This window comes from Aythya ferina (genome assembly GCF_964211825.1).
Source record: "Aythya ferina genome assembly, chromosome: 5".
Classification (NCBI taxonomy): domain Eukaryota; kingdom Metazoa; phylum Chordata; class Aves; order Anseriformes; family Anatidae; genus Aythya; species Aythya ferina.
In genome coordinates, this window is record NC_140301.1 from 47,016,223 (window position 1) to 47,041,975 (window position 25,753).

Sequence of the window (25,753 nt, forward strand, 5' to 3'; positions counted from 1 at the left end):
TCAGAAGCATGATGTGCCCACACTCAAAGTCTGCATCTGTACCAAATTGCAAGATGAGGGAAGATCTGTCTGGTTATGCTCATCTCATCTACTTATATCTAGAATCTAAATACTCATTACAGGGCTTGAATAAAGACTATCTGAATAGCCTATATTTAACTCATGATAATGACAGGTGCTACATTCTGTAACTGTGCACTCTGCCTATGGAGTGCTTTCCTTTCTATCTTTAGATGCTTGCAGCCTCTGTGTGTACAGGTCAAGTCAAAGCAATGGAGCTTGTTCTGCTGTTTATTATAGAAACAGTCTCAGGTCATTCATAAGCAAGATAATAGTACTGCTTTTATGGTTTTATGCCACCTTGGATAGTATATTTCATTTCTGTAGTGTCTGGAAAGCTTTGCCAGCTGAAAACTACTACAAAAATTATCATGTTTTTAATACATTTTGAGTTTTTACTTTATTTTGTCAGATGAGAGAACTGATTCATCACTGAACCCAAACACTGAAAGACCAGTGCACATACAGTGAGTCTGGTGACCCTGTACATACCCATTTTTTGGAGAATCATATTTGAATGTATGTGAAAACAGATTAGTGGTTAGTTTCTGCCCCCGATTACCGAAGATAGGATGTATAGGAATAATCAGTAGCTGAGTAGGTAGGGCTTTAACTTGTGTCTCTGACCTGGTTGATTTACATGTATGAAACAAGATAATTCCAATAGGAAAGACAGCATAAATTAGCCAGTATGTGATGTTTGGGATACCTCCTTGTAGCCCAGGCAGTGTCACTCTGCCAGTGCCTCCATTTCCCAAACAGGTACATGAAGTATTTTGCAATAAAATACTTCCAGCCCTGCCTAGTCACAGAGAAGAGGAAATTTGTTTTTCTGGTTATCTACACACTGAAATAGTGGCAACATTGTTTTGATCATCAACAAGATGAGCAGTGGCATGTATCCAGCTCCAGTGCTGAAATACTCTGTCAATACTGTGGAGGTAGTGTGTATTTGATAAAAGCAGACCTCTTCCCCCCTTTATGAAGTTCAAACCATTCTTAAAATTCACACAGAATATGTGGGCTGATCACTGCAATAGCTAAATGTGGCATTCTTAGCTTCTAATTTGTGCTGCTACTTAACGTAGGTTTGGAGGGCTCCAGACAGGTCACGTCAGATGCAGCAGACGTGTGCCAGTACAACTCCTCTGAAAGAAACCCTCCCTTTGTCTGTCTGTCTAGGCAGGGGCACGCTGTCCCTTCCACTGCGTGGGCTCCATGCTCACAGTTATACTATGGCATGGAGCAAGAGACCTGTTAAAGAAATGCATTGGGTAAAAAGGCTGCTGTGCTGACACAGAAACCTTCCACTCCTTCACAGCTGCCTGTGTATCTATACTGCCCCTATTTAGCTTTAAAAAAATATCCTAACCACAGTGCAAGACCAAGTTTTACTTTAAATGCCATCCATCTCTACAGATGATGACAAAGTTGCAAGGATTTCAGAAACTCTTGGCTGCCCCAACATCAGCCGTGTAGCATCTGTGTGGGTGTGTGGGATAAACTGAGGTGACTGAAGACCGGCAGAAGCAACGTGTTGAGGCAATGCACATGGAAACTTGATAAAGTACCCAGGACACATGCAGTTCCTTCCCATTTCCTTCCACAAGGGCACAAGCAGGATTGTCCCAAGTCACCCATGAGGGACCCACTAGAGAGGTGAGGAATCACTTTAAAGCAAGTTATATGGGTAGCTAGTGACTTCCAACTTAGAGACTCAGCTATAGGGCCTGTGGGTGCAGACACTAGCGCTGTTTTTCATTTCTCTGAATTGCTTTTTGAACTGAGATGATTAGAACTGAGTGTGATGCTCATGGTGCAAGTGCACCATGGATTTGTGTAGTGGCAGAACGGTCTTTTCCATTTGGTTCTGAATCCCTTTGCTGACATTCGTCCCCTTTTAACTGCAGGTAAATTTTGCAGTGTTATCTTCAAAGGGACATCCATAGTAATCCCAGGTCCCTTCTGGAGTAGTGAAATGAGATGCCATCCCTGTCTGAATATATTAGGATTTCTTTCCTCAAACTGAAGAAATATACATTATTTTGTATTGCCAACACTGGATTTCATTTATCGTCTTATCATCCTTTTGCAGCTTTCATTTTAGCTATTTTGAAATATCTAGAGATGTAATTTGCACACACTGTCACCTGCATATTCATCCTCTTGTCTGAATCACTTCAGACCACTTCTGTCAAAACAATAAGATTCCAACAAGGACTCCAGCTGAATCACTCCAATAATGCTAACATCTACTCCTAATCTCCATTTCTCCTTCAGAGACTTACTGATGTATGAGACCTCCTCTCTTACCTCATCACAGCTTGATTTTCTTATAGGTTTTGATGAGAAAACTCAAAAGCTTTCAGAAATTTAATACATTAAATCACTAGATAGTTATTGATACACAATCAGTGACCCTTCAGCTAACTCCAAAAGATTTATGAGGCACACCACCCAACATTTTCTTAGCTCTAATGTCTCCTTGGCCTACATTTGTTTCTCTTAGTCTCAGATTCTAACTATTCTGCTAATTTTATGTCCTCTCTTTAAAGGTTGTTGAAGGTTGCTTTACACCCACAAATATCTTGAACTTGAGTTCCACAGAGACAAAGTAGGAAACAAGATTTGCACGTTGAACCAATGAGACACAAAAGTTACGCATAGATCTAAATTTTGTTCACTGCCCAGGATTAAATCAAGAACTGTTACTCCACTTCTGGATTCTCCGATTAGATTCAAACATATTTGTGTCTGACAATGTAAGCACAATGTAATAATTTACATTAATACTAAATTTATAATGGTTATAATTTACATTAGCTAACAATATATATACATTGTGTATAACATATTAATGCTAATACATAATGACAGGTGTTATGTCATTATGTAATCATATAAAGTTAAACCACTGATAATAATACTAGCTATTAAGATGCATGCAAACTGTAGACTACATCAAGACTATTTCAAATAGCTGAACCCTATTACCAGGAATATTGAAGGAAATGATATGTAACCCTGTACGTCAAATCACTAAAGAACTGAGTGAATATATCTTAGCTAAACAAGGGGACCACAGATCCCCAAATTGCTTTGGAAGCAGACAGACTACCAAGGAAGAAAAGGAATAGTTTGAATGGTTATATAAAGCAAGCAACTGCATTAACTCAAGAAAAGGAAGGAATACTTCAAGTACCAAAAGAACTCATACTATGTGCCAAAGGACTATATTCTGTATGAAATATTAATATTGGCATTCATTTGTGAATCTTAAAATGCTTCAAACAGAGCACGTATTATTTTTCTTTGTAAACCACCATGCTGATAGTTTAATATTTTCTTTTTCTTTTTTTTTTTTTTGTCCAAATCATCAAGAAAGGCAATAGTACAGCTGAGAATTAATAAAAGATTTTCCGACTCTCAGTTCATATCATAACTAAGAGGCCTGTAGTCTGCTTCTTGCGCAGAAGCAGGCTGCCAGCTTCAAAGATTCCTTTGAGGTGAAATAGGTATAATAAAAAGCTAGTTTATACCAAAATTAGTGATCTTGGATTCTTCTGTTTTCACAGGCCCAGCCTGAGCCACCTTTCAATAACCTTATTTTCAGATCGTGAAAATGTAGGCAGGCCATTTTCAAGTGTTCTCCAGTCAGGCATGTGAAAGCTTACTCACCCCTAATCACCAGTCACCTTTTCCACATGTAGTCTGAGAGACACTCCTTATGGCTAGCCTGGGACACTTCACAGTAACTTAATCAAAAGGGAAATTGCTCATACTCCAGTTTAATTCTCGATTATTTCCTTTAAAAAAACAGTTACAAGTCATTTGCCCTCATCTGTGGGAATGTTTTAAAAATAGGTGCCTATTAAACTAACCAGTTTGTACAGCTTTTCATCCACTCCATCCCTGGAAAGACTTACCTCCAGTTACGCCGCCTCCAAGGGAACCATCACACAGGTCACTTCTAGAAGTTCTGCTTCAAAGAGAGAATCCCTGAAGTGAACCATCGGCAAATTAGCAAAGTAGCATTTGCCAGGTCTGCAGCAGTGCTTGTGAAAGAATTCCTTATGGTGATACAGACCCAAAAATAGATGGTACCAGCTTCACAAAGGGAAATTACATGAGCTCCTCAACTCTAGAAAATCAATATAGAAGTCTAGTGCAGGACATTCCCATTGTACAAAGGCTGGGTAAACACCTTGAAGATAATGCCAGACATTGGTATTATGCCAGTTCTTGCAGTTGTAGATATACACCAATGCATCTGTCCCCCTGCAGTGGAAGTAACTCACTACTCAACCACCTCTCTTCCCAAGTTCATATTTACTCCAGGTAACCCTGCTTTCCAAGTCTTTTATGCTTTAGTAATACAGTCAGAACCTGCTCTGCACCCCTGTTCCTCCAGAAGTTGTACTACCTTCTTATTTTCAGTGAAGAAATGTACCTGTCAAAAGTAACCTGTGGTGTTTGTTTTTAAGGCTGTTCTAAACCAGTCCTTGTAAGGAAACTAGCTTAGTAGATACCTTCCTCAGAGATAGCCTACAATCAATGAAAAATGTTGGGTCCTCAAAAAGGAAATTCAGAGCCTAATCTATAACCCCTGCATCACCACCTAGACAAGTCTATTTCTCTCCACTGGCTACAAAGGCTCTTAAGCATCATCTCAGTTTGGTATGTAAATACTTCAGGGTGCCTAACATGTAAAAAGGACTGCGGATAACAGCAACAGAATTAAAAGCACGTTATGCAATGCAAGCAAAAAAAATGACAGAGCTTACTCTGAACACTTTTTCCACCCTTGCAATACCCTTCCCGAAGATGGTTCCAAGTTGGTCTCCAATCCCAGCCAGCAAGAAGCCAAACAGTGGAATTCCAAAGATGGCATACAAGATGCAGAAAATCTTGCCTCCAACTGTGCTTGGGGCAATGTTTCCATACCCTGTAGAGAAAAACAATTACCAGAAACTCAGAACTTATACACACCTTTTTAGAAAAACTAATGCAGAGATGCCTTTGTTCCAAATCTAATTCCTATTTACCGGTTTCCCATGGCATGATGTCACTTCCCAGACAAGCTACCCACTGAGATTTCATTCTTTGTTTGTAGCCTCAGTTACCCGTATTTTCTATAGATTCAGATCCTACCTAAAGTTGTTTTTTGATTAATTAATCTAGTTTGACTTATCGTGGCACAAAAATCACTCAGTGCTGGCCTGGTGCCTGCACTCTGCTGCTCCTCTGGGGCTCTGCCAATTATGTCCTGACAAGAGTGTGATTTACCTGACAACACTCATTTTCAGTGGTTAGTTCATAATTTCCTCACCCATTCTCACCCTGATTAGTGTAAAGCAAACGTGCTTGTACTGCCTCTTAAAGCCACAGGAAAGCATTTGTCAGAAAGACTGTGCAACATATAGGAAGGCAGGAGAATGCACTTAAGAACAGGAATACGGGGAATACATAGTATAGTCCTGTTTAACTTCAGGCCAGAGATGGTTTGATCTGAAGGTGATCCAGAGACAACATGATTGTAATAACCAGCTCTGTAACACTGACACTGGATACATCCCTCTATCATGGGATGGAGAAAAGGCTACACTGACACCTTCCCTCCACCCACAGTGCCTTTCATGGCTGCACCTGTGATCCCAGATTTCATCTAAAAGCCCAAGAAAATACAGGCACCACCAGCCAGTGGACTGAGGTTGACCAAGTAGTCTGCTGAGTGTCTGCACAAGAAGAACTCTAACAGGGCTCTGGTGGATAAAATAAAATCATTTTCATGCCCAGACACAATATGTAGACTTTATGCAGCCTATAAAAATCTCATTCATTGAGAACTTAAAGCAAATATGGGCAAAAATCCAAGCTCTTTTTAATAAGTTATTTAAATAGCAGATGTCAATGAATATGCCTACATAAACTATGCCTACACAGTGGCATTTATTTTAATAAGTAATTTTAAAGCTTGTCACTTGGGTCTATTGAGTAAACAAATATTTAGGGAAGGTTTCTTAAACATTTGATTCAGAAACGTTTCCTTTATCTCCACCCCCTGGTTTTATGATACCATTAAAAATACGTGGTAACGTAGCTTAGCATATCGAGGAACACACAAAGGAGTACAGTCTGTATGATCATTCTTTCACCCTCATTCTGACAACAAAGTAAAGGCACAAGACTCCACTGTTTGGGCTGATCACCACAGCAAGTCTTGCAACAGCAACAGGACATTTTGTTGTATTAGCTGTGTAAAGAACTTGAAGAATTCAGTCAGATTCTCACAATTTAATGGAGGGTTATGTCAGATAATTTGTCCATACTGTCACCAGTGTGTGCATCACAGTCAAAATACAGAAAAGCACTTTATCCTATATTTAAATCAGAAGAATACTCAAAAGCAATACAAATAAAAATCAAAAATTAGCTCATGATTTCTGAATAATGAGATCTCTTGACCTTTAACCAAGACAGCACTGAAATACTGAAATCCAGCTTAAAATTATCAAACCACTATAAAATTATCAGGAGGTTAACCTTCCCATCAATGTTATCAGTTTATCTTTTCTTTTTTTTTTTTTTTTTTTTTTTTTTTTTTTTTTTTTTCCTTCAGACCATCTTCTGAAATCCAAGCTCTTAAATAACCTTCAGGAGAGGAACTGCTACACAGAGGACAGGACAGAAGCCATAGCACATCTAAACTGAGCATTCAGAGATCAAGAGGCTAAGTACATTGGACACAACGTATAGGGGACACAGATGACAAGGGCCTGAATAATGAATTTACTAAAATGAGTGGCTCAAGAAAAGTAAATGGAGTTTGTCAGAACACCTTTCATGTAATAGAGACAAATGTAAAAAATATTTCAAGGCCAGAAATTCTTTCAAAAAAAAAAAAAATTTCTACGATTCATGGAATTCTTTCCATTAAGGTATTATTAGTATGAAAGCTAGGTAGGATTTTAAAAAAGGATATGATACTTCTGTGATTACAGTTTCACTTACAATAAGTAAGGTATAAGAAGAATTGCTTATAATAAACCAGAGCATAAGCATAATTGATTTACTTAGGAAGAAGGTTACTCCTATGGGTAAATTATAATATTAGACGTCAAATTCCCAACAAGCATATACCAGTTATTTCATCTAGTGCTAATTCTTGATCTTTTCAGTGAAACTTAAGACCATCTGCATTAGCATTAAGAAAAGGGTTATAAAACCTTAGCTACATCAGTGCTACTTGTGTTCAGTTCAGCATTGCTATTCTATCCTAATTATGGAAACAGCTTCTAATATATACCCAGAGGCTCAATGCCTCTAATACACACCAGAGGCACACCTTCTGAGAACTGAGAGAAATATAGATTTAGTACAGAAATAAAGAAATCACTTTGTTTCTTTGTGATGTCTTCCTCCAATTTATTTCACCATAAATCTCTCCGTGTGACCATGTGTTTTAAAAGACAAACATAAACATACCTATTGTTGTGATGACCGTTCCAGCAAAGAAAAAGGCACTTCCAAGGTCCCAGTGACTGCTGTTGTTAGAAGAATTTCCTATGGGACTGACTCCCGCATTATCTGCATCAATAGCATGCTGCAAAGAAAAAACAACAAATCAGCCTTATACATGCCTTACCATATCCTATGCAAGTCAGTATAGGCTCCAAAAATAAAGTTATAGGACAGCTTAGATTTACTTTTTAACACGTGCTTGGAGTAATAGTAGCATCCTCTGTATGCAACATCTGAATATATGACTGAACTAAATAGATATTAAGGTGGAAGAAAGACACAATTTTTAGACAAATCACAAAAAGATACAAAGCAGTTGAGAAGCAGAAGTCCAAAACCACAAAGAGATACATAAATACTGTTCTTACAGCAGTAACTGCAAAAGGAAAAAATTTCCCCAGTGGGAACAGCTGACGTTTGAAGCAGAAAGAAGGGTGGCAAATACAAATAATGTTCATGAAGTCAACTGAAGCTAGTTAGCCAAGGATTTTAATCCCCAGATAATTAATAATTGATGAAGTTATTTATATTTTATGCTAACTAAAGTAATATATATATATATATATATATATACATATAGGCCATTTAAAATGAACAAATAGGATAGCTATGGAAACATCATGAAAAAACTTTGTGATTAGGGATTGTGGGGTGGAGAATGGAGATGAAGGGAATAGGGGACTTTTGCCAGTATGCTATGGCTGATGAGAAGGGGTCACTCATGCCCCTTCTAGCAGTGAGTTAATGTGAATTTCAAAGTCAGCTTAAACCAACATGAATCTACACCATGAAGACACAACTACACCAGCTGAAAAATACTATTTCCTTGGGCTAGGATCAGCTAATCTGCTTTGCAGTTTATTCATCACATTGCCCCACAAACACTAGTGCCATCATAGGGAAAGGAGTTGGAGAAGAGGCACATGGACAAGAACAGAGGCTAGGTGTTTGTAGGGAGATCAATACAGGATAGCCCTTTTCCACAGTCATGCTGCTACATGTCAGGCTAAGCTGATTGTGAAATTACAGCACGAGCAAACTCCAAACTGGACTGGTTACATTTCATGTGGGCAGGAAGCCAGGGCTCCTCAGTGCCTATCCATACTTCTAAGAAATATGGATATAGGGAAAGGAAGTGTTTAGGACCAAACCCTTTGAAAGGTTTTCTGTATTAGTTGCTGACATACTGCAGGCGCTGTGAAAGCAAAGATCATTTATTTGTTTACCCAGAAGAGCGTAAATCAGCATAACAGTCAGGTTGCCTGTTTAAATAGGCCATGACACGCTGTCAGCTACCCTGTCACCTTACTTCTGCCAAGGAATGCTGGTTGCCTTCCCCTTTGAGTGTGTGAATGTCATCGAGCTAATTACAACACTTTAAGCACATTTGAGTTTACACAGTTTAGCAAGTCTTTTAGGGCCAAGCACTAACTGCTCAAGTTAAGAAGTGTCCTATTGTCTTAGGTAGCTTTGAGCTTCTCAGGCTCCCTTCATCGTCCAGAACAAAACAATTTTTTCTTTAAAGCTTGACATCATTCATTTATAAATATCTAACTAAGCTAGGCACTTGCACAGGCTCTCCAGGGCAGTGGTCACAGCACTGAGCCTGCCGGGGTTCAAGAAGCTTTTGGCCAATGTCCTCAGACATACGGTCTGATTTTGGGGTGGTCCTGTGTGAAGCCAGGAGTGGAAGTCGATGATCCTTCTGGGTGACTTCCAACTTGGGATATTCTACTCCAATGCATCTGTTAAACACGTGGTATTTTGTATATAGTGCAGGATATACTAGGAGGACAGGAAATAGGCAATAATAGCAGACTAGCCCTGCAGTTGCCAGCCCTTAAATATGCAATATGGGGTCATGTGATGATTAAAGACTGCCTTACCACCACCACCACGAGTTCACCTACACAGATGTATCCTGCTAGATGAAGAGTCACACAAAACTCAAAGACTTTCCCACTTCACATAGACCATGACATTTTACAAGTTTCCCATCTGTGGAAATTCAGACTGGTTTTGCAGCATAACCTGAAGAGCCACCTTATCCTGGAGTAGGGGAAGAACCAATTTCCAGAGTACTAACAGCTCTGTTAGCAAGCTCTCCACATTCAAGACATTTCAAACTACTTGTTTCAGGTATTTTTATAGTTTCACTATAAACTCCTCACTACAAAGAGTTTCACTCTTACTCCTTTTCTGATCCTTTCTTCCTTCTCCAGTGGAGTTACATACACAGTGCACAACATTTAAAATACTTTTTATGAATCCTTCTTTAATGAACATTTATTAGTCAGTGGTAACTTTTCTTATGAAATGCCTAGGGAATCTAGGGAAGGCATTGACATGAAATATCTAAAAGGGATGAAATTGTCTTTCTTGCTCCTTGAGTAATGGATGTGTTCTAAACCCAATTCACAGATACGAGTGAGGGAAATGACAAAATTTCCAAACAAAATCCAAGTGTTCAATTTTTATTTAAAATAATGTGTATTTTACTCTTGGCCCCTTAGGCATCAGCACACTGCAGTCCCTCAGTAACTGAAAAGGCCTGGTCTGATTAATTTACATGGGACTGAAGGCAGACCCCACAGCAAAAGCCCAGCGTAGGTGGCGATACTGAGATGACCAAGTCCTGTATTCCTAAAGAGAATTCAGTCCAGACTCCATCTCCATCTGGAACAATCAGTTCCACCTGTCAATTCAGGCAGTAATGTTTAAAGGATATGAGGCATGGGCCCACACTAGGCTGTCTAGTTCTTAATATACAGGACTCCGAGTCCAGTGAAGTTCATAGTGAACATGGTCTTTCCTCATCAATTGTCCTGAGTTCCTCCTCTGAACAGAAGATTGAAATAGTATTTCTTGTATATGGATAAATTCAAGAATATTCTCCTCATATTAACAGAAACTGCCAGGGTTTCACTGTGTCAGTCCCTGCCCTAGCAATGCTATATGAGTGCTGGGCTCCAGCCCCCCGTGGACAGGCCTGTGCCCTGCCCTGCCACAGGCTCCTCTGAGCTAGTGCTTGATCCACAGGCTGATGTGACCGCCTGGCCTGACCTCAACCACCCCCATCCCCTGGGAGGTGTCTGACAGCCTGGGCTGGGTGCTATTCCTGGCCACCCCCAGCCTGCCGCGCCTCTGGCTGGCAGTGGTGGGGTCCACGTCTACTGCCTCCTAGGGTGCAGGTGGCCCTCACTGTGCCACAATTCCCTCAGCCTCTTTGGCATGAGTGAATACATGCCAGCCTTCATTAAAGTATTAGATACCTTGATCAGTAATTAAGACAATTAACTCAAGAAAAAATCTAGAGTCATGCCCATAGGCAACAAGATAGCTGGGAGCTACTGCAGTTGATGAGGAGACAGGAATCATGCAGGCTGTTTCTGGCTTCTCTGGGAAGAAACGCTTTTATCTGGTTCATTTGTTCATGTTTCTTTAATTTCTCCAGTACACACCAAGCATGAAGAAGACAAATCTTTTCCAAATACGAGCACAAAACTATTATACTATTCTTGAGTGCTGAGCTACTCAAAAGATGCACCCCAAGTGTATCCAAGGGTAGGAATTGGGTAAGAACAGAAAAGAAAATTTGTCATCTTTTTTTTCTAGTGACATTAATTTGTCTCCACAGAGATCAGGCTAATCCAATAATGATTATATCCCTCCACAATTCTTTTCCAAGCAGATTCCTATCATGCATACAAAAGGTTGTGCCAATTGCCTTTCATGCTCAGATGTTCCTCTATTATGATTATAAAGATGCTTCTCATTACTAAGCAGCTTTTAAAGACTGATTCCTTAATAACTTTTCTTTATACTCCCTACATCTCTCAGTCATCTTTCTCACTAGACCTTATACAGTGATTAAGGGATCCTCATTATAAACTCCCACACTTTTCCACAACAGAATTGTCCAAGGACTAAGGCCAGCAAATTTTTACAGGTATAATAAAAAGTAATAGGTTTTAAGAGTCCATCCCTTATATATTTCTGCCTATACTATAAAGGTCTTTAGGTAACAATCAGCCAGATAGTGATCTACATACATTTATAAAGTGATTTAATTGTCATGCATGCACTGTTCCAGAACAGTGCCAAGGATCAGTCTGAATAGCAGACCTACAGCATTCAACAAGGGACATGCACAGAGACCTAAGTTCAGAGGACTTAGCTCCCTGCAAACGCCTTAGCTAATTTCGGGAAGCAATGCAGCTACATAACAGCTACAGTGTTCTGCAGCATCCTAGGCTCAGTCTGTCTCCTATACAAGCACTACAATCTCTGGACTGAAGTCACAAACTAGGATGCCTGCACCTACTTAGACATGATGCAAGAGATCTGGATTATTTCTTTACATCACTTTAGGGTGAATGATATATAACAAAGATTAGGGTCAGAAGGGAAGTTGGGACATAGAGAAGACAGCCTCCAGAGGCAGAGGGAAAAGGTTCAATAATTCAATAATCAGATATTTACCATTGTTTTTCTTCACAGCACAGTCTTTTCCTGTCTTCAGCAATACGCAAATCTTCCCCACAGTTATCTCAAAACACTTTTTTTTTTTTTCTGCTCCATCTAGAGCTTTCTTCTAGCACATGAAATGCATTCAAATTTTCTTCATTTTACAATGCAGCAGACATTGAAGACTGAGAAGACAAGCAGGTTTATAACTCTAGTGAACCTGCTGAGCAGCTGAAAACTGCAATATCTTCGCAGGATGTTTTCTCTCTTGCTTACCTTCAGGGGAAAAGTAGTTCAGAACGCTAATCAAAAGTGCCTGCCCAAGACACAAACTCTTACTAATATAATTAGCCAGTAAAGTCTGACTCACTTATTTCCAACTCCACTTCCTTTTCAGCTTACAGACTAACTCATTGGAGTTGCTGTAGTCATTAGTGGACATGGATAATGTGACTTAGTTCCCAGGTGGGTTATTTAAAAAAAAAAAAAAAATAACTACAATCACTCATACTCCTAAATGAAACCCTTGAAGGAAGAAGAAAACAGTCCACCAATAACCTAACTTCTTACAGCAGCAAGTCACCCTCTCTTACATCAAGGTGAAGGGCTCATAATGAAAGTATGGCTCATTACAAAAGCTTTTACCCATACACAGTGCACAGGCTACACAGAAAAAGAATGTGAATACCCTTGTCAGGTCCATAGGAATTACTTTGCCAAAACATGTTAGTAGTCTTTCTGCATGCCTCTCCTAGTTAGAGATGACATATTATCTTACTGAGAACACATCAAACCTCCAAGTGGGCGTTATTACAAAGGCAAGGTGACTTTTTTGACCCCAGCTTGTCATAAGCATATGCCATGCCATGAGAACAAAAAAGTTTCACGGTATCATGTTAGCACCTGTAATAGTAATGTTTGTTTGTTTCTTCCAACTGTATGACCAGTCACTTGAGTCTTGCTGCCTTCAGTTATTTTTCCATATGGGTACAATACAGATACAGCTAAATTCAGTTGATGCAACTGAAGTTTCATTCTCTTTTAGCATGTTCTAGATCTCCCTTCTCTCTCACTCTTCAGAAAACTCATCTTCAAAAGTACCGAGATAAAGTACCTAATTTTATCATTTGCTTATTCTGGCATTCACCATTGTACCAAATAGTAGATCACATAAGGCATTAAATAATTAATTTGTTCCACCACAACAAAGGTCTTCAGGAGCAGAAATTAGGTTTAAAAGTGCACAGTGTAAGAACTTCCACTTCAGGTGGCTTGAGACAATGTAGACTGCACTTTATAGGCAGAGAAAAAATCTGTCATTGTGTTAGCATTAGAGAGAGACCTGGACTAAGCCCAAGAGATAAATACAAATTTAAAATACCTTTGATCTAGATTTGCATCTTCCTTGGCATTTACACTGCTTTTATCCCCATATTACTTATTAAGTCTATGAATGAACTTCATTCAGACATTCATATGTCTGGACATAGCATTATCATTAGGGCTATTCACATTTGTGCAACCTGTGCCAGTATTTGCAATTGGCTATTGGAGATCAGTTTAGAAAGCAAGTCTTATCCACAATGAATTTTTCACAGCTTCATCATACACTGCCATACATCTTCCTTACAGGTTTTCCAAAGGAAAATACTTTGAAAGATTTAAATTTGGGCAAAGGGGTAAATTTTTCCTTCACTAGCCTTGCAAAGACAGTCCTTTCCTCTTCTCCTTAAAATATTCTTCCAGTCACGTCCATAATAAAGGATATAAAACAATTATAAAGTCTCCTTTTTTGCAATTTTTCCTTATTCTCCAAAGCAGAGCGCTCAATGAGCATAGTCATTCTTCTGAGTGCTATCTGTGTTCATCTAAAGGCTGTCAGGTAGTCAGATGACATTAATAACAAATAGGTCTCAGTCAGGTAATGAGTACACACAGCACAGCAGCCAGGACCCATAGAGGTTGCCACATCTGTCTGAAATCACAGCTGTAAAGGCAGATGTCACATTTGGTGCAATGAGGTAATCTATTCTGCCAGCTAGGGAGATGTCACTTTTGAGATCTTTGACATGAAGGCATGAAAGCACAACGTTAACACCCTGACATTACCTTTGAAGGGTGGTTCACTCTTCTTCTGTGCAAATCAGTAACAATCAGAGTGTTCTGTACCAGCAAACCCAAATACATCCCTAGAGCCAGGTTCACCCCAGACCCACAGAAAAAAATCCAAAGAAAGTTGTTCTTTATTGACAAATGAAGACAAAATCACATCACTTGGCCTTAAGACATTCACATGTTAAGCTGCTGAACACATTTAATTTACCTTTGCAAAAGATTTCCAGTTACCCAGTGTAATGCCTGAGGACATAGTGAAATCTCAAGAGATGATAAGATTTGTTCAGAATACATGCCTTCTAAAGACACAGCATGCCTGTTTATTATTTTAATATCATCACTTCTGAGGTGAAAGAAAGGAAAGATATTGTGTAAAATAAAAACTAAAAAGTGCAAACTGGTACATAGCCTAGCTTAGAGAAGAGGGGCTATTTAGAAATCTTTGTACTGCTGTCTGTTTTCAGGAGTCTATCCTCATGTTGAGGTGCTTTGCTTGCCATACCTAATGTGCATTCTGCTTTCTGCTATAAAAAGGAAGCATATTGCATATCTTTGAATAGTGACATTTCCATCAAGGAAATACAAACTTCTTCCTTTCCATATTAACAAACAACCTGTAATCAGCCAGCATACATCATACCTAAGGAGGTGAGGGAAATGCTGATCTCTGCAGAACTGCCATGAGAAATGCATGTGAGCCGATACCCCAGAAGAATTCACACTGCAAACCAAGCATGTTCACCTGTCTTTTGCAGACAGATGAAGGGTGTGATCCAAGCCAGCCCTGATTCAAAAGCTGTATAGGCACATCCGTACAATACCACTTCCTGTTGAAGCAGGTTTGGCTCAAGTACTAGACTGAACATACACAGCTTCTGCCTCAGAACTGACCTGACTTCTGTGAACACAGAGCACAAGCAGGGAGAACCCACATTTATCTGCAAAGAAACACAAAGATTTTGTTTTGCTTAGGAGAAGCAGAAAGGCATTATTGTCTGCACACAAGGGTGAGGGAGAGGAATCAATTAAGCAACAGGGGGTTGGCTGTGGAAGACCAACTACAATGAAACAGAATTAGTATAGGCTGAAAACTAGGAGAATGTTTTTGCCATCACAGCAATGAGATACTAGAACAGCTTCCTAACAGAAATACTATGCTTATAACACCTTTTAAAATGAAGTTTGATTCACATCTAGAAAGTGTTATATAGTATGGCTGGGTGGACAGACAAAACACTCCAGGGGACAGCTCTGTGTTCTTCAAAACAGAAGCTGAAATCACAATGGAGCCCTGGTACAACACCCCAAACCGAAACAGACTGTGCTGTTGGAACTCTTGGATACAAATTCAGGTCTGAAATATGAGGCTGAAGTTCAGCTTTGGTGTTGGAAACTGTTGGAATACATTCCTTCAGTATCTCACATTTCTTATCTAATCTCCATTTTCTCCATGCTAACTGATAGGTTTCCATATGGGAACCTACTATACTGAAGACTCATGAGTGAGATCCATATTTTCCTTGTCTAGAGTTTTAATCAATGAAAGGTAACTTTATCTTTGGCAGACCTGTCTTGCATGATATTCTATCCTTCATTATCCCTACATATTGGGTATTTACTTCCTACAAAATTTATTTAAAACTTTTCATATTAAGCCAGATCTAAAAATCTGTAGTTCTTACATGCAGATTGTTTTATATTTTTAATTGTATGCATTCATCATCATTACCTAAAATTTTTAATAGAAAACCTGTAAATTAATGTTCTAGTAATTCCAAAATTCTTGGCTGAATATTTATTTCAAAAGTCTCAACTACCATTTTCTGTTGCCTCTCCTGGTTGCTGTGTTTCATCTTGGAGGAAGAATTGGACTTGATATTGTTTGGAAATGTATGGAGATAGGCAAATGTTTTGAAAATGTGTCATGTCTCACAAAAATATATTCCAGATATTAAGTTCTGATTTTCTTTGCACATGTTTTTCATTATTCTAGTGAAGACATTTAATTTCTATTTACAATATTCTGGAGACAACATTTCTATTTCCAGTGCTTTAAAATGACTGAGAAAGGGACTGCTCTTCACTGTGCCCATTATGTGTTTTTTTCCCACTGCACTAGGCAAGGCCTGTGAACGATGTCATTTCCCTCCAACTCAGCTGCTCAACAATCTCCCCAGATGTTCACCCTAATGTCCAAGAAATACTGCCATCTCCACATCCCTACCTGGATCAGTGTCTCCAGCTCTAGCTGGGTTACACAGACGTGTTCCCGAAGAAAGTCAGCCTTCTCCAGCGCGATGGTATTCTTCTGCCTGCTCTCGAAGGGCTGCTCCAGGGCACGAAAAACGAGTCCTCCAGCCACCAGGTAAACTACAACCACGACAAAGATTGCCACCACCGTTTTCCACTTCATGACCGTCTGCAGGCCCTGCGAAGGCGCTTCCATGGTAGCGACAACCGTTGCTCGGGAGGAAACAGAGAGACGCGGGGCTGCGTAGTGCCCGTTTGGTTTGGGCTCGGGCTCACAAGCTGGCACTGGCGAGGGAACAGTCACTGAAACACAAAGCGAAAGCCTTTACTCAGAACCAAATCCCTAAGGGCATGGATATGATCTCCATACACATTTTTCCTAAATACCATTTTCAAGTTGCATCAACCATGATATTTGCATAGATAAGACTGTTCTCACCTGAAAGGCTCCACATGCATTTTGCCCATTCATACACAAGTAACTTCATGGGGTTTTCCACCCATGGTTACCTCTAGAATGGGACAGGCCAACTGCATAAGCAAAAGCTTCAGAAAGGTGCAGAAAATGATACAACAAGAATATGAAAATTTTTACTAGTTAGGATATATGTTACACGAGGTAATGTTTGCTGGGAGACCCTGGCAAGTATTTGTGTTCCTAAATCATTCTAATAACAGTACTGATGGGCTAGGAAACAAGCCTTGATGACAGGTGATCTCTACCTAACCTGGTACTGAGAGAAACAGAAAATGCCTTGCAAATCAAACAGCTGTTTGACACACTAGAAAAAGCAGGCCTGTATTATTCACAAGGATCCACAAAAACACTACTTCTAAAAATCTCCTTAAAGCCTCAGTGCAAAACAGAGAATGGTGTACAGTGAAACAAGCACAGCAAGATGGATGGTGGAGCCACCAGATCGGGACTTGGACACTATGTCCATGTGACCCTAGCACTATATCGGAGCTAATGAGCCCCAACCTTCAGCCACACTTATTAGCTTGACCACTGTGCCAAGCTACCAAGGCATCCAAATCAAAGCTGTCTTGCCTCCAAATAACGCAGGGGTCTCAGCATCACACTTCCATATTCTCTGTTGCCAGTGTTAGCAAAGGCAGGATAAGGCCCAGTTCCCAAGCATCCACGGGTATAATGGTACCAAACACAGGCTTTAAAGATGCTGCATTCATTTTAAACCCAATCCTTTCTATAACCTTACCACAGTGCAGATGTCACTGACCTATAATTTATTTGAAACCATGTATTTGATTTATTTCATTTCAGACCTAAATCAGATTACAGTTAAAATATAGTCACCATAGCTTCGTTCTCTGGACTTATTCCCAGAATGTCTTTGCTGTTTGGCTCAGAAATTAAAGCAAAAGGGTTTAGAGCATCTGAGCAGATTCTATATAATCTGAATATACAATGTGATTACACCTTGAGTTTGCAGCAAGCTACAACTCCTTCCCAGTAGAAATCATTTTATGGCACTTAATAATTTAAAGAACTCAGCTGTTTACTACAGTCACATTTTCCTAGAACTGATACATCTCTTAAGCATCACATTGAGGACAGAGCTTCCAGCTGAGCTGCTAACCAATAAACTGCATAAATCTATAGTTGATTTACACGTACAGCGAATATTTCTCTTCATATGTAACTTGGAGGCTTCAGATGCTAAGTGGATTAAAAAGGACCCAGGATCACAAGAAAGCCTCTGTGGTTGATCCACATTCTGTGTTACCTCAGTTTTGCAACACCTAGAATCATAGAATCGTTAAGGCTGGAAAAGATCTCCAAGATCATCTGGTCCAACCATCCCCCAAGCACCTGTTGCCACAGCTGCTCAGTTTGACTATCATGAGATTAATGGTTCCCAACACGTATCAGCCAGGATGGAGCGACATCAAACTTAAAAGGATACTTTCTCTTAGATCCACATATATCTCACATAAATTCTACAGATTTGAAGTGACAGTGAGAATGACAGTATTAGAAAGATCTTTTTTTTTTTTTTTTTGGTAAAAGAGATCAAATATTTCATTCTAGACCTCATGAAAGGAAAGGATAATTTTAATTGCTACAACGAGCTTCAGCAGGAAATATCAGAAAATAATTCAGAAGAAAGGTAAAATGGAGAGGTTGCGTGAAGAAGAGCAGGAAATCTCCCTTCTCTATAGACAAATACCTTAAATCTGAGTTACAACATCTCCTTATGGAACTAAGATAAATTTGAATATTCCCAGAAGTGGCTTAGCTGATGTAAATCAGTGTAACAAAACTTCCACTAATTCAATGGAATTAAATCAATTTACATTAGTTAAAGCTTACTACTAGTGTGTATTATTGTGACTTAACACAAAATGCCCAGATCTGAGGACTGACTTTGCACACTTGAGATTACATGGCAAAATAGTTTCAGGAACCAAGGCTTATGTGGTAAAATGAGGAAAGAATTCATATGACAGAAACAGCATGCTACAGTTTTTTGACACAGCTACCTACCTTACCATGACTGGGATAGTCTGGTGTAGGCTGGGGGCCCCTCCAGTGTGGAGAGAGGCCTGACTTTGATATCCCACAAATACTTTGTCTTTACTCATATGAAGTCAAAAGATTTTCCTTTACTTGGGAAGTCAAGAGAGTTGAAACTGCTTTTGTGAGTAGTTTTTTTTTTTTTTTTCTCTCTACTAATATAAACGCTGTTTCTGATTCAAGTCATAATTCTGGCAAACTGTTAATAACAGCTTTACAGTAAAATCATGGCTTGTTTGATTCTCTCTTTAAAGGAAAATATATTGTACTTATTTAAGAAAAAGATGGGAAGTTCAGGGTAGGGAAGATAAAATGTTCTTATAAATATTGTTGCATTTAAACAGCTCAATGGATTGCTGCGCTTGGCTTGCTTACCTCTAAAATAAAAGTTAACTCTTTTCAGAAGAACTGTGTTAAGGCCTTTCATTTTCTGCTATTAGTAATAGCTACCCTAAGTGTATGTAGAAATATTGATCCTAAAATATATTATCTTACATAAATTAAAACACAGGAAGACTCTATCAAAGCAGCTAGTTGAGCAACTGATGTGCAAAAAAAAAAAATGGTGTTTTTACTATGCTGACACAAAGCGCAATTGCAGTCAGCACCCCAGAGATGTTTCAGGATAGATTTAAAGCAGCAGTTAGTACTTTAAAGGAAAACCAGTGTAGATACTCTATCTAGCAGTTATCTCACTCTCTACTACAAGAGAGTGAGGTTAGCAACTTGAGCTTGTGGAAAGTCAGTTCTGAGCATCCCAAAAAGCCATAGACAGGAAACCTGCACTTAAAAGTTCAGAGTGACAGAGTATCATAAAATCACATCCTGCTAGAAATATAGCGTCATAACAAAAGGGTCAGAAATGCTTAACAGAGCTCCTCTATCTGTAATAGGTTTGGTTCACTGCTTGGAAGTAAACGAATTCATTTCCTGCATTTTGCACATTTCTCTAGCATTATGTGATTTGATTACAGGACAAACCAAGAGCACGAGAGAAGAGGATATGTTTACAATAAATGCAGAGCAATGTCTGTTTTACTAATCCATGTTTTTTTCAGAATAAGCTGTTGTCAGACAGGCTTTTCCCAGAACAGAGTCTTTTCCATGTCCATATGTTAAAATATATCAAAGGAGACTTAATCTGCCTCATTAAAACCAATGATGAATCTCCATGCATATGCACTCCCTACATTGGTAGACAGGTAGCCTCAAAGAACAGGTACCCTCACAGCAGCACACCACTGTTTTGACACAGGCCTTAACCCTGCAAGAGAAATTTTTGGGTAAGCTTCAAAATAAACCAACTGAAGATACCGTCATTACATGTCAAAAAAAAAAAAAAAAAAAAAAAAAAAAGAGAGAGAGAGAGAGAAAAGAGAGAGAGAAAAAGGTTAGAATCTTTACAGTTGTTCATCTCTAAGAAGACAACACTACCTGTATTTTGTATGTGTTCTGAACGGCACAGCCAGGCTTCCCATTGGTAATATGAGGGGCTTAAATGACTGAGATTTCTGCTAATACTGACAAGAATTAAGGAATCAAAGCTCTCACTCACTGACCATCAAGAAAACTGTGGAAAAATAAAATTCTGTAGTGTAAAACATCATTGCTATTATAACAATACTCCATAAGACATTATTACAAGTTAATAATTGCCCTTTGTTACTGCATGTACATTTCACTTTAGTCATTTCTGTGTGGCTGAGAATTAAACTTTTAAGAACCTGATTGCATGAAATAGTAGATTTTCTCATTGCACAAACAGAAACATGATACCACCAGGACACGTCATGTCTAGAAAAGAAAAAAATATATATTATTCCCTAGGGTATATTCTGCATATTTTACAGAGATAAATCCTGTTCTAGCCTATTAGGAAATGACTCATTGATCAAGAAAGGTTTTTCTATTTCCTGAGCTGTCAATTTGCACAATTTATCAGAGGACAGTGCTAATCTGATGTTTTTTTCAAACCACAACCTTGGAAATGCCACGTAAATCCCAGCTTTCTTAGCACAGTTGAGGAGAAATACTTGTAAGTAATAATCAGAAGCTGGATGGAGGAAAAGGACTCAAGATGTATTTCTTTATAACTTACGGTGTGAATTTAAGAACTTTCCTCATGATATCTGAACAATTGCATTTGTGATTTAAAGTCATTTCTAATGTAACCAACATTCAAATGTTGCTCATACTGATGCAAGAGAGTTTGAGGTTGGGCATTGCCAAGGAAGTCTCTAAATAGTGGTTTTAAAACTCTGGAATACATTGAATAAGGGGACTGATGTTTCTAAGAAAAGGTTAGACAAACGTCTGTCAGAAATAGTTAGAAGTAACTGGCCCTGCTATGCAGAGTGAGATAGATAACCTGCTACGAGTCCGCAAAAATAGTTCTAATTTAAAGGGAACATCTCCAGACAGAGAAAGTCAAAGTACAGCTGCCTCAAAAGGACAGCTTCAAACAGAAACCATGCTGCTGAGAGGATGTCCAGCTGGCTTCTGAGCATGAAAATTTACGTGTGGCTTTGCCACACTGACCAATATACATGTATATTCAGGCAACTCTATCCAATATACCAAGAATATACTAGATACTGATAAAACCTGGTTGTAAAGCTTTCTCAAGTGCTTTAAACAAAACATATTTTTTTTATAACATACAGACCCGCTTCTGTGGTGTTCTTGTTACAATTTGTATCTATGAAAAAATGCAAGTCAGGTTTAATGGAGTGTCTTACTTAATGCTTTTGTTTTCTTCCATGTTTCTGTGTTGCATGAGCACACAGGAATGCATGTATACTTTTATGATAGCATAATGGAGTATTTTTGACACATCTGATGCAAATGTTGCCTTCATAGGATTCAGAACAGAATTAGATTGAGGCCATATGTACTTAGGCATTCATAAACCCAGCAGCTGGCTTTGAGTTTACTACATGAGTTGATCCAAAAAGAAATGAGTAGAAAGCCTGCACGTTTCCAGCAGACCAGGAGGTGCACTCAGTGAACTAAAAGCAGACCCATAGCTCACAATACTTCTCTGCAGGCGGCTAACATTTCTGAGATGTACCACTGGACATTTCATTTCCCTTTTTAGTGGGTCCATCCAAGGGAGAAGAGAACAACATACTTTCAGCTCAAGTAAAAACATTTTTGATGTGCATCTTAAGGTTTCTTCAAACAACATTTACATAGTCAAGCAAATAAAATTTCCCATTAAGTCTTTCTTATCTTTGTCTTAAAACTAGAAGTTTAGTCAATCACAAAGGAATCTAATAATGTAGCCTGGTTTCAGAGAAAATTCATGAGCAAATCATCCTCCCAACAGATTTCATAAGATCCTACACCAGGTTATCAACACGTGTACATCCTTCCTTTAGCACTACTTAGTAAGCTATTATATTATATTACTCCTGAAGTAATATAGAAATATGATATTTTGCTAAGTGTATGAAGTTGCAGAACAGAGACCTTGAGCACCAAGGCTCGGAAACGTCTGTGAGGTGCTATCCAAGGGCAGTTCTGTTCCTGTGAATCAGTCACTAAAAATAGGGGGAGCTACCTTTTCTAAAATGGATTGTAAAGGACTGGGGGATGAAGGGACTCTGCTGGACATATTTATTGCAGTGTCTTAGCAGGAGCCTCATTTATTTCATTTGCAGTGGCCAGAGTATTCTGGCTGTTTGGGTTCTCCTCACTCCTCTTCTGAAATGGCCACAGGCTGACGTTAACATCAAAAACTTCCTGATGAACCTGTGTGGAGAGGCAAGAAAAAGCACAGCCCACCAGTGGATGTCATATGATCTCGTTCTCTAAGCCTCTGGCTCACCTCCAGACAGAAGTTCCTGGGGGAAAGGGGTGTCTAAGCATCAGCTTCCAATCTCACAACCTCCCCACAGTCTCCCCAAAGTGATTTCAGCTACTGGCTGATTGGATTAAGATAGCAGGGCTGTGCTTGGAAGCAAGAGCAAGAATAAGAGGTGTGCTAGAGGAAGAGCTGAGGCAATCAATGTATTAAGCTATCATCCATATGCACTTCTTATGAATGTGTTGCAAACAGAAAATGCAGGAGGGTCTATGGATAATGGGAATTTGTGTGTCAGATGGGAAATGGGTGGTTGTTATATGCATGAGTAGCAGAAGTAATGAAATGTACAAGTTTCTGGCCATGTGTAAGAAAAAAATCATTAAGCCATTACAATTTTGCATTATGAGGACATGGCTAATCATTTCCAGGCCACCTGCTTTGCTTGCTGTTTCAGCCCCTCGTCTGCCCTCCATTTCTGTCTGTTGTGTTTTTTAACTTTTTTTTTTTAAAGTAGATAGCATCCATTCAACCAACACATGTGTAGATTTTTACACACCAGCAACTAGAAAATCTGACTCTAGTTTAGAAAATCTGGCTTTTAGAGCAAAAATCCCAGTAGACAATGATCGTGTCTGCATTTGTGTCTGTGCGGCATCTTTGCATGATGTGGGCTAATTAACAGGTGATATTCCAGCTGTGATCAAGGAATGGGAGACAAAATCCTGCCTGCAGGCTACGATTGCATAGGGGGCAGAACATTAGTATCCCTGTGGCTGTTGTTCTGGACTGGGGCATAGTAATAAGCACTGCTGTCTGGGGACCACTGCATCCATACAGTCACAAGAAAACTGCTCTCTGTCAACATATTTGAAGCCAGTTTGGCCCTAGTTCCTTTGCACATCCCCAAGGATCTCAACCACAAGGCCTGAGCAGTAAGAGTCATGTCGAGCCTGCCACACAAGGGGAATTTCACCCTCCTGTTTGTACAGCATTTTGCTGAATGCTGCCATTGAAGTGAGAATTACTATTACATTTTACTGCTCATGAAAGCAAAGCTTGACATATTGTTTGCTTAGAAAATGCACAGAGTGCCTCCAAGCACATAGCTTTTCACTGCGGCGGTACCCCACTGGTTAAATTTAACATTGTTTTCCCTGAAGTGGGCTCTCTAATGCAGGATTAGAGCTGCTGACTTCAGCAACATCTCAGCAGTGTGCTGCAAATGCAGTCATCAGTGGCAAGGCATTCAACTAAGTATGGAAAGAGAGACAGGTAAAGGCAGAAAGGGCAACTGACATTAAACCGGAGAGTTTAAATGTGCTGTTAGAAATAAAGTAGCACTCATTGCTCCCGATTGCTCTTGTCCTGCAGTGGGGTAGGGAGAAGGCAGGAGGAGTACAATAGGTTATAAAACTATGTAAGTCATAAAGTTGGTGTTTCCTTCCTGATACAGTATAACACTATTAAAATACAGGGAAAGTTCTTATATTGAGTTCTCTCTGCTGGTAGGGAGAGAAATGTCAGTAATATGTACCAGAGGGAATCATGTCTAACCACTGCTTTGCCACCCCTGGCGGCAGCTTTGGGAAAATGTTATATGAAAAGGCTTCTGCAGTGTTTGTGTCATTTGTCATATAATGCCAGCCAGTGCTTGAGATCATGATTCTCAGAAGGTTTCCAAAAAAAATAAAAAATAAATAAAAATAAAAATAATAAAAAATAAAAATCTACATAATTCTGCTGTATCAGTTATAACTGAGACATGCTAATTAATAGCTGTTGGAATAGCCCAACTGCTTAATTGATTTGGAATGCAATTTTTACGAGAAACAATCACCGCTGCTTTATAATGTGGCTTGTGCTGTTCTTCTTTAGAAAACTATAGATCAGACAAAAATAATAAAAAAAAATTAAACAGCCAAAATTGTAACATGGTTGAAACTAAGTGTCTGAGTTAAGGTGTCTCTGTAGTAACAGCTTCCCAACAACCAAAGGAGTCCTCACAGAGTACTGATGCTGCTGCACGGGATTTTAAGTGTCTTCTCTCTTCCTGAGGAGTTTCTTTAGTGGCAGATGTGAAACTTAGTTATGCAGCAAGTCATCAAAATGAATCTATCACTAAAAGATGCTGTCACACCTATCTGACAGCAGTTTTATCTTGAAGAGGAGGTGGAGTGAGAGAGCGGCTGGGTGGGTGTCTGGCAGCCAGCCGAGGTCAGCCCACCATGACAGCTTGCACAAGTGCCAAGAGAGCGGAGAACAACATTCAGTCTGTATCACTCAGCATTTTTCTCTCTAAGTCCCCCCAGTCATGGTGTGCATATGGGCTATGGTGAAAAAGTCACCAGTCCATTACCATCATGCTCCAAGAATATCAACGCATAGATCACAACTTAAACTACAGTGATGAGCAGGAGATAGTTACATAGAGAGCAAACAGCCTTCCAACAGCAATGCCTTTATGTCATTAACTACTGGAGCTGGGTCAATACAGAACAAAAACATTCATTTGTCTTACTGACTGGATTTGATTTTTTCACTTCTTATCACCTTTCATTCTCATTTTTCCTTCCCCCACATAGGCATTATATTTTACTCATTTTCTATACACATTTAAGGAAATGGCTGTTAGCAGCACATATTTTCACATAAAGCTAAATATCAAATTCATTAAATATTTCATGATGGCAGGAGTTGTGTACACTCCTAACTAATCTAGGAAAAGTAGCAATACAATGTGAGATCTCAGACAATTAAAAAAAAAAAAATCACTATCTTTGCAGATATTAAATGACTAGAAAATGGGTGCTATGTAAACTTGACCAGCTGCAGTGTTTATTAGTCTGGCTGTGATTAGTTTAACAAGTGTGTAAAAGATTAAAGAATCTATTCAATTACTATTCCCCTGAGCTCTGCCATGTCCCTTTTTGTTGATTTCAACAGATTTTGTGAGGGTGTTGGAAGACTTTCTGGTATTCTATCATTTCACTTTA

General features: G+C 39.2%; 1 protein-coding gene across 1 annotated transcript in view; it reads right to left on the minus strand.

The window, feature by feature from the left end:
- KCNK10 (potassium two pore domain channel subfamily K member 10) overlaps positions 1 to 25,753 on the minus strand; it is a 72,119-nt gene that overhangs the window by 29,183 nt on the left and 17,183 nt on the right. The window contains exons 3-5 of the mRNA XM_084520283.1: positions 16,388 to 16,716; positions 7,546 to 7,663; positions 4,845 to 5,005 (exon numbers count right to left, since the gene is read on the minus strand). Of these exons, the coding sequence (XP_084376409.1) occupies positions 4,845 to 5,005; positions 7,546 to 7,663; positions 16,388 to 16,716 (608 nt within the window). The remainder of the gene's footprint in view (positions 1 to 4,844; positions 5,006 to 7,545; positions 7,664 to 16,387; positions 16,717 to 25,753) is intronic.